The sequence below is a fragment of the Chelonia mydas genome, chromosome 2, assembly GCF_015237465.2.
Source record: "Chelonia mydas isolate rCheMyd1 chromosome 2, rCheMyd1.pri.v2, whole genome shotgun sequence".
Lineage (NCBI taxonomy): Eukaryota > Metazoa > Chordata > Testudines > Cheloniidae > Chelonia > Chelonia mydas.
In genome coordinates this window covers 244816325-244835132 of record NC_057850.1, presented here as the reverse complement: position 1 = coordinate 244835132, position 18808 = coordinate 244816325, and the positions used below count along the sequence as shown (strand labels likewise).

Below are 18808 nucleotides of genomic sequence, written 5' to 3'. Positions count from 1 at the left end.
AGGTGGGCAAGAGACTCAGAATTCAGAGCAGAAGGGAAATCATGAAAACACTGTGGTTCTTGCTCAAGAGTGCTGAGAAGGCAGCATCTAAATGCCATTGAGAAGTTCTGCCTCTTTGGCAGAATGCCCCCCTAGTTCTATTTTCTAGTAGCTGGTACAAAATCCCTCTGCAGTATAGTGCAGCAGTTAGGCCCCCGTATTTAAGTTTCACAGCATAAGTACCTTCAGTACGTGTTCAACACTACATTACAAGGGTGGGGCTGGGACTTCATAGAAGAATAAATAGTACAGGAAACCAGCTTTCCTTCTGCTTCTGCTGTTCTCCTCTTTGTCTCCTCCCCTACCCCTGTTCCACAGCAATGAGGCTAGCTGCTGAAAAGACAGCGTTTGGCCCAACCCCAGCCAGCTGTGTTCAGGCAATTAGCTGGTGCCCCAAACACCTGACCTGAAGAATTACACATCAAAGCAATCTTTGTTCTTCTTCGAGTGCTTGTTCACGTCCATTCCACATTAGGTGTGCACGCACTGCGAGCACACGCGTTGGAAACTTTTTCCCTTAGTGGCTCCCGTTGGGCCGGCGGGCCCCCTGAGTGGCGCCACAGCACCGTGCATATATACCCCTGCCGGCCCAACCCCCTCAAGTTCCTTCTTATTGTCCGTGGTGGCGTGGAACAACCTCTCTCTCTCTTTCTCTCTCGCATACAAGAGCAGTCCCTTAGCCTTTAGAGTAGCTATTATCAGTTAGTTTACATACAGATTGTGGACACTTAATTCATTAGGTGCTTGGAGGCCTCCAGCACCTGCCCCGGGCCACGGGGCGTGCCGCAGGCCTATGGCTTCAAGGCTTGTGCCACGTGCCACAAACCTATGCCAGTTAGTGACCCCCACGACTTGTGTCTACATTGCCTGGGGGACGGACATCAAACTGAAAGGTGTAGGATTTGCAAGATGTTTAAGCCAAGGACAAGGAAAGAAAGGGACTTTTGCCTAAAGCAACTGTTGTTGGAGGCCACATTGCAGCCGCCGGGCCCAGAGCGCCCGACACCGGCTCAGGCTTCCTCGGTGCGTAGTGCCCTGGAGCCATGGAGAGACCCGGCACTGGCTAAGCACCGTAAACTGTCGGCCCCGGAGCGCCAGGCTAGGCCCCGAGATCGATCGTCCTCCCCGGTGCGGCCCCCGGCACAGCCTAAAGGAAAGTGTGGTCATTCCCCGCACAGGAGGCTGGCGCCTCCCAAGGCCCCGAGCGCCGACGAGAGCGGGAAGGCCGCGGTACCGGCGCTGACACAGGCAGTCCCGGCAGCACAAGCCCCACCGAGCCCAGACCTAAGTGAGCTCAGTGCGGACGATGGGCTCGAGGGCATAACAGATCAGCCCTCCATGCCTGGCACCTTTGAGGCTGCAAAGGACCTCATCGAGCTGTCGGCAGCGAGCTCTCTCCCATATGGGGATAACCCTCCGGCGCCTATGCCTTGGGTGCCGTCAAGGTATAAGCTGGCAATGGCGTGCCGCTTGAGGACACCGTCCCGGTGCTGCTCCCGGAGTTGGTCCCAGCTGAGCTCCGACTCTGCAGACTCACACTTGCCAGCAGCCCAGAAGGAGGTTGCGGCACCGGCAGCGGGTCGACGCGCAGAAGAAGCACCAGAAAGGGCACGCCGCTCTCCGGCACCGCCCAGAGACCGGCACTGGGAGGAGTCGAGACGGCCCTCACCAGAGGTCTCCCACAGATGGTCCCAGTCCAGGGAACGCTGGCACCGGTCCCAATCCCGGTCCTGATCCCGGTCCCGGGGATACTGGTACCGCTCCCAGTCTCGCTTAGCCAGGAGCTGCTCGTTCTCCCGCCGGCGCGGATCGTTGGCACCACCATGGCCTTCGCAATGGGCGTCGCCACAGTCCGGCGCCCACTCCAGCCGCTATAGCTACCCGCACTGGGGCCCAGAAAGCAGGGACCCTCAAGGGAGCTGGGAACCTCAATGGGGGCCGCCAGGTCATTGGCCTTTCTGGAATCCCTGGGCCTATCAGGAGCGCCAAGGGGCCCCGTCCAGGGCAAGTTACTCAGTGCAGTGGTCCTGGTCCCCACACCGACGCCAGATGGTGCCGGAGGCAACAGTATCCAGGCCTCCAGCATAGACCAGAGAGTCCAGCACCGAGCCCGGTGCCGTCTCATGGACTCCCATCCCAGCCTGAGCCGGAGTCCCCTTCCACCGGAGATGGGGAGCAGGAGGACCAACCAGAGGGGATCAAGTGGCAGCTAACCTCCTCTTCTTCTCCCGATGAGGCGGTGGTGGGTACAGAGGTGTCCGGCCCTCCGCTGATAGACCATGGAGCCCACCAGGAACTGTTGCGCAGAGTCACCCAAAATTTGGGGTTGCAGGCCAAGGAGACGGTTGAGCAGGAGAACCCCATGGTGGACATTTTGAGCCCCGAAGGTCCATCCAGAATAGTGGTCCCGCTCATTAAGACCATCCAGTCTAACTATAAGACTATATGGCAGACCCCGGCCTCCAGCACTCCAACGGCTAAAGGAGTGGAGCGTAAATACTTTGCCCCATCTGAGGGCTATGAGTTCCTGTTCTGCCACCTGAGTCCATGCTCCCTAGTGGTTTTGGCGGTGAACGAAACGGAGCACCATGGTCAGCAGGCCCCAGCCCCTAAGGCCAAGGAGGCGAAACGCCTGGACCTTTTTGGTAGAAAGGTGTACTCATCTGGGGGCCTTCAGCTGAGGATTGCTAACCAGCAGGCCATCCTCAACAAGCACAATTTCAACTCCTGGGCGGTGGTGGGGAAGTTTAAGGACAACCTCCCGCAAGGTTCCCAACAGGAGTTCACGGCCCTGGTGGACGAGGGCAAGGCAGTAGCCAAGACCTCTCTCCAGGCCTCCCTGGTTTCGGCAGACGCGGCGGCTAGAACAATCGCGTTGGGGTGGCATGAGGCACTCGGCATGGCTCCAGGAGTCAGGCCTGCCCCCGGAGGTCCAGAATACACTCCAGGACCTCTCCTTCGAAGGGCCCGGGCTCTTCTTGGACCAGACAGGCTCGAGGCTGCATAAAGTCACTGGGTATGCAGACCCCGGTGACTCAGAGGAAGCCCTTCAAGCCGCAGCCTCCCCCTCAACGCTAGTACCAGCCTCGCCATAGGCATGATCCTTACTGTAGGTGAGGCAGGGATAACAGGCGATGGCACAATAACAATAATAATAATGTGCCGGGCCAGAACCAAGGCAAGTCCCAGCCGGGCACTAAGCCAGGCTTTTGAAGGTGCGCTCGAGGACAGCGTACCAGACCAGTCACCGGATCCGTCCCTTTATTTCCTGAACCGCCTGTCCCGTTTCTCCCATGCGTGGTCCATTACGTCAGACTGTTGGGTCTTATGCATGGTGCGGAACAGGTATTCACTGCAGTTCGCCTTCCTCCCCCTCCCCCCGCCCCCCGCCTGGTCCCTCTTCAGGGACCTCTCTCATGAGCATCTCCTAATCTCCTAGAGCAGGAAGTCTGCTCGCTGCTAAAGGCGGGGGTGGTAGAGGCGGTGCCTTACGGCCTAAGGGGAAAGGGGTTCTACTCCCGGTACTTCCTCATCCCCAAGGCCAAAGGGGGCCTTTGCCCCATCCTAGACCTGCGCGGGCTCAACAAGTTCCTGGTCAAGGCCCGGTTCCGCATGGTCTCTTTGGGCACCATCATCCCTTCCCTGGATCCAGGGGACTGGTGGCTGCTGGGCCACATGGCAGCATGCACGCACGTGGTCAGGCATGCCAGACTGAGACTCAGGACTCTGCAGGCATGGCTCGCTCGGGTGTACCGCCCAGGCAGGGACCCCCGGACTTGGTAGGGACAGCCCCAAGGGATGTGCTGGACTCCCTGCTGTGGTGGCAGTCCCAGCCTGTGGTTTGCAAAGGCATCCCCTTTGCTGCCCCACTTCCGGACCTGACTCCGGTAACAGATGCGTCAGACCACGGATTGGGGGCTCACCTGGGGGACCTCATGACGTAGGGATTGTGGTCCGAGGCAGAGCGGTCGCTCCATATCAACGTGAAGGAGCTCAGGGCAGTTTATCTCGCCTGCCAGACCTTTCACACCACTCTGAGTGGTCACAGCGTGACAGTTCTGAGGACAACACTACTGCCATGTTTTATATAAACAAGCAGGTCAGGGCTCATTCCTCGCCACTCTGTCGTGAGGCTGTCCTCCTCTGGGACCTTTGCATAGCCCATGCAATTCACCTCGAGGCATCCTATCTCCCGGGTGTGCGGAACGAGCTGGCAGACTCCCTCAGCAGGTCATACCGCATGCATGAGTGGATGCTTAGGGCGGACGTCGTGCTTTCGCTCTTCCACGGGTGGGGGTTTCCCCGGGTAGATCTGTTTGCCACCAGGGCCAACACCCAGTGCCCGCGGTTCTGCTCGTTCCAGGGCCGCAGCCCGGGCTCACTCACGGACGCGTTTGCGATCCTGTGGAGAGGGGGCTTGATGTATGCCTTCCCCACGCTCCCCTTGGTGCACAAGGTCCTGCTCAAGGTGCGCAGGGACAAGGCGGCGGTGATCCTCATCATCCCAACCTGCGCCCAACAACACTGGTACACATCGCTCCTAGAGCTGTCGGTGGAGGCCCCATTAGTCCTGCCCCTACACCGGGACCTCATTACACCGGACGGCAGGCGGCTTCTCCATCCTGACCTGCAGTCACTGCACCTGACGGCGTGGAGGTTCTGTGGCTAAATGCCCTGGAGAGCCAGTGCTCCCTTCCTGTGCAGCAGATACTGCTTGGCAGTAGAAAGCCCTCTACCAGGGTGGCCTATATGGCCAAGTGGAAAAGGTTCTCATGTTGGTGTGAACTGCGACAGGTGCAGCTGGGCCAGGCCCAGTGCAGGCCATTCTGGAGTACCTCCTGCACCTCAGGCAGCAAGGGCTAGCCCCGTCCTCGCTCAGAGTGCACTTTTTTAAAAAAGTGAAGTTAGTTCATATCTGAAGATACATGAAGATTTGACTTTGCATTGTGTGAAATTAGTACTGAACAATGAAAGACTTGCTCGCATATTTATGTTTGAATTCCCCTGTCTCCCTATTGTTGTATCTGAGTGTACCATTGGATGAGTTCCAGACTCAAAGGATTCTTTTTAAGTCCTTCTGCCATAGAGCAATTGCTACTGTTTTGTGGTCTTCTCTACCAAGATTTCTACCCTTTTGATGTTGAAATTGATTCTCCTCCTATTATGTGAAGATATATAGTGGAAGTCCTGACCTATTTCATGAGAGTTTGTGATGATAGCATCCAAGTTGTGTAGGAAGCATTTTTTGGGGCAGGGAAGGGAAAGCAATAGAAGTAAGCATCATCAAGAGACACAGTATGTGTGAGTGATGCTGGCCTATCCCTCTGCCGTCTACTAAAAAGTCTTCCAGAGTCTCAAAATTACGTGCATGTAATCCAGAGAGCAGCTCCGTTTTCACTGTTCTTGAGTTTTGTCTTTTTATTGTAAATGTACCTGAGTAGGGGGAAGACTTATAAAGGAGCCTAAAGATGTAGAGAGTCACTTAGTGCGATTTGCAAAAGCCAAGTTTAGGTACCTAACTCGCCCTGAAATAATTTGTAAATCCTACCAAGAACCAATCTGTATCTTTAAGTCCTAACTATCTGTATTAATCTAGATTTGTGTTTTGTTTTTCTTTTCCCACATGTGAATGTCTAATTTATGGCATAATTTAACCAGTGGTGTTAGAACAATAATTTCCATTGTTATGACAAATATATTTAAAAAACCCAAGTTTTGTTCAGAAGAAACCCATACTTTGGATCAGATCTTGCTCCTTTTGTAGTCCTTGGGACCAGGCATTGGCTCCTAATACACAGTATATATGAACGTCAGAATACTGAGCCAAATTTGACTTTACATTAAGGTCCCATTATACCACTCAGCCTGTCTACAGGGGCCTTAACATAACTGAGAATTCAGGCCATGATGTTCTCCCCTCTATTCTGAAACGTGGAAGAGCTCAGCCTGGGGAGTTATGCCATTCACAACTGTTGCGTTTGCAGATAAATTTCAAATTAGGAATAACGCCTATTTCCTTCTGAATGTTTTACAGTTGAAGATAACAGCCTGTCTCAAAAGAAAAAGATAACAGTGGAAGATCTGTTCAGTGCTGATTTCAAAATTCATGACCCAGAGGCTAAATGGATAAGTGGTGAGTCTTGCATGCACACTTGACAATAATTCTACTCTCACTTATTCTCTCCTCTCCCTGTCTTTCTCTTTCCCTCCTTTTCTCACTTTTTCTTCTGACTTGAGTCTCTAGTGTCCAAATTCTTACTCCAGCTTTCCTCAGGGTAAATGTATAAAAGATATTTCTCCATTATACACAGCATCACATATGTGTCAGTAACACCTAGAGGCCCCAATCAGGGCTGTTGGTAGGTGCCGTTCAGACATGAAGTGAAAAAAACAGCCCCTATCCCAAACAGCTTACAATCATGGTAGCTGACAAGATGCAAGAGGTGGTCAAACCAAATGGTTAGAGCATTGTCATGGTCAATCTTTATTTTACCATAAACAAATCTTCTGATTTATATTTTCATAATGTATTCCCTTGCCAAAATATTTTTTCAGGCAGAGAGGTGAAGCGTTGCTAGGCAACTAGCAACAGAGTGGTCCAGCAACAGCTGGTCTGCTCCTTGTATGTAAGCCATGTTTTCTTTTTATCCTGTCTTACAATCTATATTTTCCAGTACCAAGGGGAAGAGACAGAGTAATACCAGAATTAATGCACACCATATTTGCAGCAGTGGAAATTGTTCTACAGATGCAAATTCCAGCCCCCCACTGCCATCTGCTACAATCTAAATCAGCTCTTGCTGGAATGAAACAACAACGTGCTGTATAGCTCATTTAGGGCTGACTCTCATTAAATTGAATGGGAATCTTTCTATTGACTTAAATGGGAGCTGAACCAGGTCCTCGCTGCTGCAGTCTGCCTTTTTTTTTCTTTTTTCTTTTTTCTTTAGGGGTTCTACCCTGTGGGAGCAATTTTAATCCCCGGAGGGGGTGGGGAGAGAGATTGCCAAGGGAAACTAGGCTGGATCAGTGCATCCCCCAGTCACCCTAAGCACATCCATCTCTGGCCAGCCCCATCCACTGTTTTCTGCTGCACTAGCCGCTGGTGGAGAAGCCACTGCAGGCAGTGTATGTCACTACAACCCATCGGATACTTGCCAGAGGAGTTCTGGCTGGTGAGTGCCCTTTTTCAGGTTCTGCACGCTTGTTGGAATATGGCTCCCAGTACAGCAATCTATGGGGAGAATAAAGGTGGAAATACTTCTTGAATTTAGGAGTTCAGAAACCATTCTTCAGCATTATTATTTAACCTTTTCATGTCTAAAGGCCCCAATCAGGAGGGGGCGCCACTGCTCTGGGCACTGTACAGACACCTATTACGAAACATTCCTTGCCCCAGATGAATTTGTTTGATTTTTTTGCTTCATAATATTCTGTTTCTATGAATATTTTTGCCCCTAAACTCTGCCACTCAAATATTTGTGGGATGATAATGCAATATATTTTTTTATTGGAACAAACATCAGGAGAATTTTCCAGCTCCACTTAGAGGTTTTCAAAAAATAATTTCTTTCATGGTTAAAATGTGTTTTTCTGCACAGTAATGTTCTTTTTTTTTCCCCTGTGCAAATATAAGCTTTCCCAAACTGTGTTTGCATGCTGATACTGTCTATATGTTTTTATTAGCCTCTAATTTTTGGCAGGCATTGTAAGTCCCACATTGAATTGTTGGTAAAGGTCTGGATCCAGTGCCCACTGAAATCAATAGACTCTTTTGGACTTCAGTGGGCTTTGGATCATACCTAAATAATCTAAGGTTATATAAAAGTTAAAAAAAATGATATTAAGCTGTCATTGGTCAAGCCATTATAAACATGGCTGATTAAATGATTTTCCCTTTGGTGCTTGTTATAATAATTATGTATCAGATTCTGTTGTCAGGTACACCAGTGTAAATCTGGAGGAACTCCATGAAACCAGTGATATTCCTTTAGATTCACACCAGTGTAACTGAGAGCAGAGTCTTGCGGTAAAATACTATAATGCTCTTCATCCAAGAACCTCAAAGCACTTTACAAACATTAATTAATTATTACAACATCCCTTTGGATAGGGAAATATTACACTCTTTGTACAGCTGGTAACTGGTAGATCAGGCTTATGGTGACCAACAGCTCAGTGGAAGAGCTTGAAATAGAGCCCAGTAGTCCAAAGTTCTAGTCCATGCTTTGCTCACTCCACCATACACCCTGTGTCCTGTTGTACCCCTGTTCTTGGTTCTCAAAATGCAAGTTCATCTTCCCTCAGGACTCACTGAAGAAGCCTATTTCACACTAACACAGCTTAGTAGAAAATAGTGCTGAAAGATGTGTGTAAAAGTAGGAATTAATGGGTGGAAGGAACCCTGGTTGTTTTGGGATTCCAACAAAATAATTGAAACCATAACAGCGTCTTATATCCTTGTCCCCATTCTTCCCCTGTTGTTAACAACACAACATAAACCACTCTAATGTAAAGAGATCTGAAAACTAGATTGCAAAAATCGATGCTCTTGGCTCTTTTCACATCTACCAGATTTCCTTTAAAGGGTATTACTCTCTCGCTTTATTTTTTGTGTTGTTATAAAAGACAAGAGTTTGTTAGCCTAGCCAATGATAAGCACGTTGCATGGCTAGGAGTATTCAAATTGTCTCAATTATTTGCTTTCAAAGCAGTTCAGCCAATTAAATCTCTCAATTCTGATCCATTTGCTTCAGTGGGGTTTTTTTGGGGGGAGGGGCTTGTCTTTTCATTGATGTCAGTGGGCATTGGATCAGGTTCTAAAGCCCCAACACAAGAAGGCATCTCTCTTCAGGACAAAAATCCCTTTGAAGTAAATGGAACATACGTAAGCACTTTCCTGAATTGGGGCTTGAATGCAGAAAGTGTGTGGTTCTGACCTACACCGATGTAATCCCATTGATTTAATAGTAGTTAACAGAGAGAGTTAGTTCATGGTGTCATAAATATAAAGGGAAGGGTAACCACCTTTCTGTATACAGTGCTATAAAATCCCTCCTGGCCAGAGGCAACATCCTGTTACCTGTAAAGGATTAAGAAGCTCAGTTAACCTGGCTGGCATCTGACCCAAAGGACCAATAAGGGGACAAGATACTTTCAAATCTTGGGCCGGGGGAGGGGGGAGGTTTTTATTTGTGCTCTTTGTTTATGTGATTGTTCTCTCTTGGGACTGAGAGAGGCCAGACAGAAATCCATCTTCTCCAACCCATCCTAATCCAAGTCTCCAATATTGCAACCAGTATAGGTAAGCCAGGCAAGGTGGATTAGTTTATCTTTTGTTTTATGTGAATTTTCCCTGTGTTAAGAGGGACGTTTATTCCTGTTTTCTGTAACTTTAAGGTTTTGCCCAGAGGGGGATCCTCTGTGTTTTGAATCTGAATACCCTGTAAAGTATTTTCCATCCTGATTTTACAGAGATGATTTTTACCTTTCTTTTTTTTTAATAAAATCCTTCTTTTAAGAACCTGATTGATTTTTCCATTGTTCCAAGATCCAGGGGTTTGGGTCTTTGATGATTTTGTAACCAATTGGTTAGGATATTATTCTCAAGCCTCCCCAGGAAAGGGGGTGTGTAGGGCTTCGGGGGATATTTTGGGGGAAGATGTCTCCAAGTGGTTTCTTTCCCTGTTCTTTGTTTAAAACACTTGGTGGTGGCAGCATACTGTTCAAGGACAAGCCAAAGTTTGTACCTTGGGGAAGTTTTTAACCTAAGATGGTAAGAATAAGCTTAGGGGGTCTTTCATGGACCCTAGAGTTCAGAGTGGGGAAGGAACCTTGACACATGGTATGCCCATATCTTGAATACTGTGTGCAGACGTGATCGCCCCATCTCAAAAAAGATATATTGGAATTGGAAAAGGTACAGAAAAGGGCAACAAAAATGATTAGGGGTATGGAACAGCTTGAACTTTTCAGCTTGGAAAAGAGATGACTAAGGGGAGGTATGATAGAGGTCTATAAAATCATGACTGGTGTGGAGAAAGTAAACAAGGAAGTGTTATTTACTCCTTCTCATAACACAAAAACTAAGGGTCACTAAATGAAATTAATAGGCAGCAGGTTTTAAAACAAACAAAAGGAAGTATTTCTTCACACAATGGACAGTCAACCTGTGGAACTCTTTGCCAGAGGATGTTGTGAAGGCCAAGACTATAACAGGGTTCAAAAAAGAACTAGATAAATTCACGGAGGATAGGTCCGTCAATGACTATTAGTCAGGATGGGCAGGGATGATGTCCCTAGCCTCTGTGTGCCAGAAGCTGGGAATGGGCGACAGGGGATGGATCACTTGATGATTACCTGTTCTGTTCATTCCCTCTGAAGCATCTGGCACCAGCCACTGTTGGAAGACAGGTTATTGGGTAGGTGGATCTTTGGTCTGACCCAGTATGGCCATTCTTATGTTCTTATGAGATGAGAGTTGACCTCAGAGTGTGACATAGCTACACTTCAAGTGCTAAGAGTGCAGATCTTCCTCAGACTTTGAGTATCTCTTTTAAGTTGGTTTGTGTGTTTTTATTGTATTGGCAGATTGTTATAAGTTAGATGATTTTCTTAAATTCAAGAGAGGAGCCAAAACTGGTACTTTGGCTGTGAACCCTTAGAATTTTTGAGGAGTTGAGGTGTTTTTGAACTCATGGATGCAAACCCTAAAGGTTTTGGTTCCTGAATTCAGAGCAGCACAGGAATCTTCATGTCTCCATGACCCATCTTTAATAATTCCCCATGGTTTCCAAACTGCTGATTACAGGTGAAAAAGATCTAAATCAGCCCCACAAGATGTCTTCTGGGGGACAGGATCACAGCTCCAGCTCTCAGTGTGAGTAAGCACAGCCTTAAAGGAAAAAAATTGGCAGTTGTAGTGTGTGTAGCAATGTAAATGTAGGGAAGCAATGCGGTGGGCCAGATTCTGAGCTGGTGTAAAGCGCCACAGTGTCATTAAGTGCCAGGGAGCTGTGCTGATTTATACCAGTTAAAAAACTGTCCGTCTGTTTTCTGCACTTTCAGATCTCAGGAGCATCCCTTCCTTTACACAGGGAGACAGTGTTGTGAGTCGTGTCCAGGTGGCTAGGTCACTGAGACTTACATTTGTTCTTTGTTGCTTTTCCTTAGTGTCAAGTGCATTTCACCCCCCCCAAAAGTACATGTTTTCTTTGTGAATGGGAAACGTAACAGCAGCCACTTCACTGGTTACTGCAATTGACTGGATGGAGTGTGCCGCCAGTGCCTGCTATTTACAGGATGTTTTTCCAGCCCCAGTTGAATTAGTGTTTGCTGTGACATCTGGCAACACATGGTTATTTATTTTTTGTATTATGGTAATGTTTAGAGGCCCCAGCTGAGAGCAGGGCCTCATTGTGCTAGGCACTGTACAAACACATAGTGAGAGCTGGTCCTTGACCCAAAGAGCTAACAATCTAAACAGAAAAGACAGTCAAAGGATGAAAATCAGAGAGTACTATTATCCCCATATTACAGATGAGGCCTGAGGCACGGAGACATTGAGTAATGGAACTGAGCCCTGTTATCTTGAGTCCCAGTCCACAAGATTACCCTTTTTCACTGACATAATATTCCTCCTCCTACATGAAGAGACACAAGAGGTACAGTTTTCAGAAGGACCTGAGTCCCATTTTCAAAAGTGGCGTAGGCACTTAGGAGTCTAACTCTCATTGCAAGTCAAAGGCTTTTGACTAAGTCACAGGCCCTTTTGAAAATGTTACCTAATAACTGAGATCTAAACAAAGCAAAGCCTTTTTTTCATTATGCTGAACATCACATTAGTTTTATTGTATATTTTACTAATACAATTATAAAATAAATCTCTAGGCTCTTTTAAAGTCTGATATTGAATTTAATGATCTAGAACTAATATGTTTTATTTACCATGCTGAAAAATGTTGTCTTGTACTAGCAGCGGTAATTTATTTCAGTTTACCTTTAGTAATAATGCTCAGATCAACAACACCCTGAGAGCCTTGATGTCCCCAAGCCTATTCTGCATAATGTAAATTCATTGCACTGTATTGATAGAACCGCTGATGCATTTCAAATGATGCAGATGCATGTGGAGTAAATGAATTATTTATGGTTCACTCTGCATAAGTATTAGAACTTTTTAAGTGCTAACATTTTTCACTTTTTAAAGAAGTATGAATTAAGGTGCCACAGTGACATTCCGGGGGACTGAAGTCGCAGTGGTATAGCACAGTTAGCTGGAATTGCAAGTTTCCCCAAACTGCTCCTGTAGTGAATTTAGAGGACCAGGGGAGCGACTGAGTATGGCACCCACCCAACTCCTGTCAAAGTCAATGGGAGTCCTTCCATTGACTTCAGTGGGTGTTGGATGAGTAATTACAGGATGTTGGACTGCTTCCTGCAGGAGTGGGAGAATAGTTCATCTTCCTGGCCCAGTCAATCCCTGGTGCTAGTTCAGATGTCTTGTTTCAAATCTTTCCTCTTAAATACATCCCACTCATCTACTTTTGAAACTAAGTACATCTTAGTGTTCTCAGATGTGGGTGCTGGTAGATTAGGGCAACATACTTATCCTGGTTCTCCTGTTACTTACAGCAGTGTAAATTCAGCATTACTCTACTGGCATTAATGCTGGTGTGATTCTGGGGGGAAGTGGGAAAAGAATCAGGCCTGTTATATTTTCATTTTTGCTTGGCTCTTCTGCTATCTGAACTCCTAATTATTCAAGTTTTATTTCATTGCTTTCTCAAATGTGTTTTGCTGAGATGGCTGAAAAGAGACCTCCCTCACCCCTGACTGTGGCCAATGCTGGAATCATCATTCATGGCTGCCTATTCTTTTTCTACTCCAGTGTGCTTTTTGCCCTTTTGTGTGCAACTGCAATGTTTTGTGATGGATGTATCAAAAACCACAGGCCCATTCTTGCCCTGGTCGCATTAGGGTGAAATCTTAGCTGTCAAGTCCGTTGTCATGGTGTCTAAGTGCTTCTACCCCCAGGTGCAGAGGGTGGTGAAGGCCCTGCAATGTTGCAGATCTGCAGCAGTTTCAATGTGCTCATGGCCTCTAAGGCTTGAAGGGGAAAGAGAAGCAGGTGGGGGAAGGGTCTGAGAGGCTGCAGGTACCTCCGGTGTGCAGATACATTAGCCACAGTCCCCTATGCAGCCAGTTTTTGAACCATGGCAGGGATATCAAGCTACCTTGCCCAGGGATTGAGTATTGGGTTCCTTCCATCCCAGCCCTATTCCTTTCATGAGGCTTGTTTACTAGGGTTTTGTAAGTTTGTGTGCACCAGTTAATCAAGGAGTTTAAGCACATGCACAACTTTCAGTATGTGAGTAGTCCTGTGGAAGTCGGTGGGACTGTTCATGTGCTTAAAGATAGTTACTATTCATGTGCTTAAGTGCCCTAATGAACTCAGGCCTAATGTTGCAAAACCAGAATTAATATAGGCCCATGGTCTGTCCTGCCTGAGCGCCTGCCCCCAAAGCCATGGAGATCATTCATGCTCAGTGCAGGATGTTACAAAGGGAATCAAAGGACAAGCATATTTACACTTCTGTCATGCACCTGTTTTGTTTCGTTGCTGCTAAAGAGAAGGAAACAGGAAATCAATCTGGCCCTCCTGAAAATTAATTTAGTCTGCAGAAGCATACTGGTGTGAAGCTACAGTCTGTTCTTTCGCTTTAAATGCATCCTAGTGCATTGCAGGGGAAGGCTGTGCTTCTCTGCAGTGCTAGAAATGCTGTGATGCTACATATAGCTGTTAAATGGAAAGGCTTTGGGCATCCTTTGGCCAACCACAATTCTGCTTAGTACTTGTGTCTTATTGATAGGACTCTTTCTAGGCAAGTTCCTCCTCCTGGACCATCCGCTCCTAGGCATCATTCCCTTTAACATTATATATTATACCGTAATATTATTGTTTATGGCTGCAGTGTAATAGTATGCAATGCACTTCACAAAAAAAATTAGAACACAGCAAGGGATGACAATGAGCAAAGAGTGAGCGGGGAAGCTCTGGGGAAAATTTGGACTGCCATAGTAAAAGAAAGGGACATTCTTTTTTTGTGTATGCAGGCCAAGACTTTCAAGCTTGATGCCTAAAATAGGCACCTAACCCTATACTTAGGTACCTTGTTATATGGCCTGGTTTTCTGAAGTGTGCTGAACACCCATAACCCCTACTGACCTCAACGGTTGCTGTTGAGTCTCAGCACCTCTGAAAGTCAGATCACTTATTGAGATACCTGAGCATGGAGTCAGGTGCTTAACTTTAAGCACCCCCATTTGAAGATGTCGTTATGTCATTGCTTCATACCAGGCGGAGTGAACCGAGTCTAACCCGTGAGCCGGAAATGAGGAGTGAAGGTCAGCTTTGAAAGGCTGGATGAAAGGAGTGACTGATGAGGAGGGATTTGGAGGAGAGTAGTGTTGCATGGTGTGAGAAGAAGTTGCAGAGTCATGTCTGGGAGAGGACCAGAGAAGTTGTGAAGATGCTCTGCATTGACAAAGCTGACGGCGTGAATAGGGAACTGGGGGAAATGTAGGCAGGGTCAGAGCTTTGCAAGACCTTGGGGGTGAGGAAGAGGAGTAAAAAAGTGAAATACTGAAGGAGATTAGAAGGCAGTGCAGGATTGGCAGAACAGTGGGGCAGAAAAGATGTTTTAGGCTTCAGCAAGTTGGATAGGTTAATGGGGAGCAATGTGGGTTTCAGAGCCAGAGAAAGGGAAGTTGTTCTACAGCATTACCTAGAGAGCTTTGTGAACCTTTGCCTGGCCTTCCATCCTGGACTCGGTTAATACCCACTTTCCCTAACAACCTCCCGATAGCCTGGTCTTGCTCCCATTGAAGTCACTGGCAGGATTCCTATTGATTTCAACAGGAGCAAGATCTGAATACATACATTTCCTTAACACAAGGAGACAAGGTGGGTGAGTTCATATCTTTCACTGGGCAAACTTCCATTGGGGAAAGAGACAAGCTTTCGAGCTCTTTCACCACCTTGTCTCTCTCATATCCTGGGGCTGACATGGCTACAACAACACTGCAGTCAACACAAGGAGACAGAGAGGTGACTCCTTCTTGGGGCAGTGCTGCAGGTGGGGTCAGCAAGCAGGGTTTCTACACTTGTTACAGCTGTCAGGTATGCAAAAGCAATTACCCTGTTTCCTCTCACTCAGCAAAATTAGTGCTTTCCTCTCAAAGGAACACTCATGCATACCTCCTGCTGTGATAGTGCCTCTGAGCGAGCAATGGGTGTCAGGAGAACATTTTGGAATGGTAGCAGGTGTGGTCTCCAGGATGACTGCTTTTGCGTTATATGTTTGCTCACAGGTTTGAGGTACAGATCCATGAAAATTAAATGCCAGCTCTCCCTTTCAGTTCCTCCTCCTCATCTGTCATCTTCTACCCTTGTCACCCAAACTACATTTCCATTCTTTTTGTTACGTGGTGTGTGGCAGCACAGAATGGTTCCAGACAACGTCAAGATTATGGACTGCTAGTGTTAGTGGCTAACACATAGCTGTTGGGTGTAGTGCTTTATCTCTATAAAGTGACAGATGGACAGAATTATTGCTGTAGCACCCCATTCGCCAAGGGAGCCTCTTTATAAACAGGATAACGGAGGGGGCGGGGTAGGAATGGCAAACTACTACATTTGAGCTACTCCATTTGTGGGGGACTTTGAAAGAGCGGGATGCAGCTCCCACACATCTGTTTACAGCCTATAACACCACAAATTCAACATACGTGCTTAAGAATCTGCAACCAGTTAAAAGACAGGGCCTGATTCTCCTCTTACCTGTGGTGGTTTAAATCAAGAGTTGCTCCTTTTGAAGGCAATGCAGTTATACTGGTTTTACACTGGTATAACTGGGAAAAGAATGAGGCTTATTCTATCTAATCTATAATTTTAGAAGTCGGTGTGACTAATTGCCTACACAATGGGCATGCCTGATTTGCATGCGCACTTACCAGGTCTACACATGCAAATCAGATGATTGTGTTTGTGGTTGGTATTCACGCTAACTATACACCTAACTTCTATAGAAAAAATCAGGTCACTGATCAGCTAATTTGGATACATTGTATCGAACTAACAAATAGCTGTTTGAGCCCCTTTATCCCAACATATCAGAAACTATATCATAATGGCAACTGGTGCTATTTAACATCAACTTTTGAACAGGTCAGTATCAAAGTACAGAACTGCTTCTGAAAGGGATATGAACAACAACAAAGTCTTAGGACTTAGAAGTTATGGTGGCTCTTGTAAGCCAACGGGTCAACTCACCCGTCAGTGTCAGGGTTGTCAACTTTCTACTTGCACAAAATCAAACACCTTTGCCCCACCTCCTTCCTCCTCTGAGATCCCTCCCATCCCCTTCTCAAAGCCCCCCCCCGCTTATTCCACCCCTCCCCCCATCACTTGCTCTCCCCACCCTCACTCACTCGCTCATTTTCACCGGGCTGGCTCAGGGGGCTGGGGTGCAGAAGGGGGTGAGGGCTCTGGCTGGGGGTGCAGGTTTCAGGGTGGGACTAGAAATGAGGGGTTCAGGGTGCGGGAGGTGGCTCTGGGTTGGGGCAGGGGGTTGGAGTATGGGAGGGTGAGGGCTCTGTCTGGGGGTGCAGACTCTGGGGTGGGGCTGGGGATGAGGGGTTTGGGGTTTAGGAGGGTGCTCTGGGCTGGGACCGAAGGGTTCAGAGGGCGGGAGGGGGATATGGGCTGGGGCAGGGGCTTGGGGCACGGGGAGGGGAGTGAGGGCTTCGGTTGGGAGTGTGGGCTCTGGGGTGGGGCTTAGGGTACCAACCACTTTAGCCCACAGTTATCATCTTGAGCAGAGCGTTCCAGAAATGTCTATGTCTACAGCAGCCGAAAGGCTACCTTTTAGGTGACCCCAAGCTTTGTAGGGAACATTAGTTAGTAACTTACCGGTGTTGCCCTAAAGAAGCTCCCAAGTTCTCCACCGCTCTCTACTTCGAATCATAGAAGATTAGTGTTGGAAGAGACCTCAGGAGGTCATCTAGTCCAACCCCCTGCTCAAAGCAGGACCAACCCCAACTAAATCAGCCCAGCAAGGGCTTTGTCAAGACGGGCCTTAAAAACCTCTAAGGTTGGAGATTCCACCACCTCCCTAGGTAACCCATTCCAGTGCTTCACCACCCTCCTAGTGAAATAGTGTTTCCTAATATCCAATCTAGACCTCCCCACTGCAACTTGAGACCATTGCTTCTTGTTCTGTCATCTGCTACCACTGAGAACAGCCTAGCTCATCCTCTTTGGAACCCCCTTTCAGGTAGTTGAAAGCAGCTATCAAATCCCCCCTCACTCTTCTTTTCTTCAGACTAAACAAGCCCAGTTCCCTCAGCCTCTCCCCGTAAGTCATGTGCCCCAGCCCCCTAATCCCTACGCTGGACTCTCTCCAATTTGTCCACATTCTTTCTGTAGCGGAGGGCTCAAAACTGAACACAATACTCCAGATGTGGCCTCACCAGTGCCAAATAGAGGGGAATAATCACTTCCCTCGATCTGCTGGCAATGCTCCTACTAATGCTGCTCAATATGCCGCTAGCCTTCTTGGCAACAAGGGCACACTGTTGACTCATATCCTGTTTCTCATCCACTCTAATCCCCAGGTCCTTTTCTGCAGAACTGCCGCTTAGTTAGTCGGTCCCCAGCCTGTAGCAGTGCATGGGATTCTTCCGTCCTAAGTGCAGGACTCTGCACTTGTCCTTGTTGAACCCCATCAGATTTCTTTTGGCCCAATCCTCCAATTTGTCTAGGTCACTCTGGACCCAAACCCTGCTCTCCAGAGTATCTACCTCCCCACCCAGCTTAGTGTCATCCGCGAACTTGCGGAGGGTGCAATCTGTCCCATCATCCAGGTCATTAATAAAGATGTTGAACAAAACCGACCCCTGGAGCACTCCGCTTGACACCAGCTGCCAACTAGACATTGAGCAGTTGATCACTACCCTCTGAGCCCAACAATCTAGCCAGCTTTCTGTCCACCTTGTAGTCCATTCTTCCAGCCCATACTTTTTTAACTTGCTGGCAAGAATACTGTGGGAGACCATATCAAAAGCTTTGCTAAAGTCAAGATATATCGTGTCCACTGCTTTCCCCATATCCAATGAGCCAGTTATCTCATCATAGAAGGCAATCAGGTTGGTCAGGCATGACTTGCCCTTGGTGAATCCACGTTCACTGTTCCTGATCACCTTCCTCTCCTCAACTCTTGATTCCCTGCTGGAATTCAGACTTGGCCCAAATAATATTTTCCAGGCCCAATTGCATTTATTGAGCAGGCAGTACTAGTTGCAGATGCAGACAATTGGAAGAGCGCAGTACATATTCCTCCACTTGCCCTGTGCTGTAAAATATTAATTTCATAATAATTCAGCAATGGGGAATACCATACTCCTGGTAATTAAACTTTATATCAGATATTTGTAATTGAAAATGTGCTGGGTAAAGACTTACTCATCTAGCAAAGAAAGTCTCTTGTGACTTTCAGATCTCTTGATTGTAGTGGTGTTCAATAGCTTAATGATATAAGCCAGAATGTAACTCTTCCCCCTTTGCCCCCACCCCCACCCCCATGAGACACTATGTTGGATTTACATCATTCATTACAGGAAACTGTGGGAATTTAGAATCAAAAGAACATCACAGGGTAATTAAATGTAATCCAGTCTCAAAATATGAGCCCTCTAATCTCTCATATCT

At 47.4% G+C, this 18808-nt stretch overlaps 1 protein-coding gene across 6 annotated transcripts in view; it reads left to right on the top strand.

The window, feature by feature from the left end:
* The window catches only part of DPP6 (dipeptidyl peptidase like 6), an 812601-nt gene that overhangs the window by 529317 nt on the left and 264476 nt on the right, over positions 1–18808 (top strand). For all 6 annotated transcript variants that reach the window (XM_037891092.2, XM_037891091.2, XM_043541565.1 and 3 more), the window contains exon 3: positions 6074–6172. In XM_037891092.2, coding sequence (XP_037747020.1) covers positions 6074–6172 — 99 coding nt within the window. The remainder of the gene's footprint in view (positions 1–6073; positions 6173–18808) is intronic.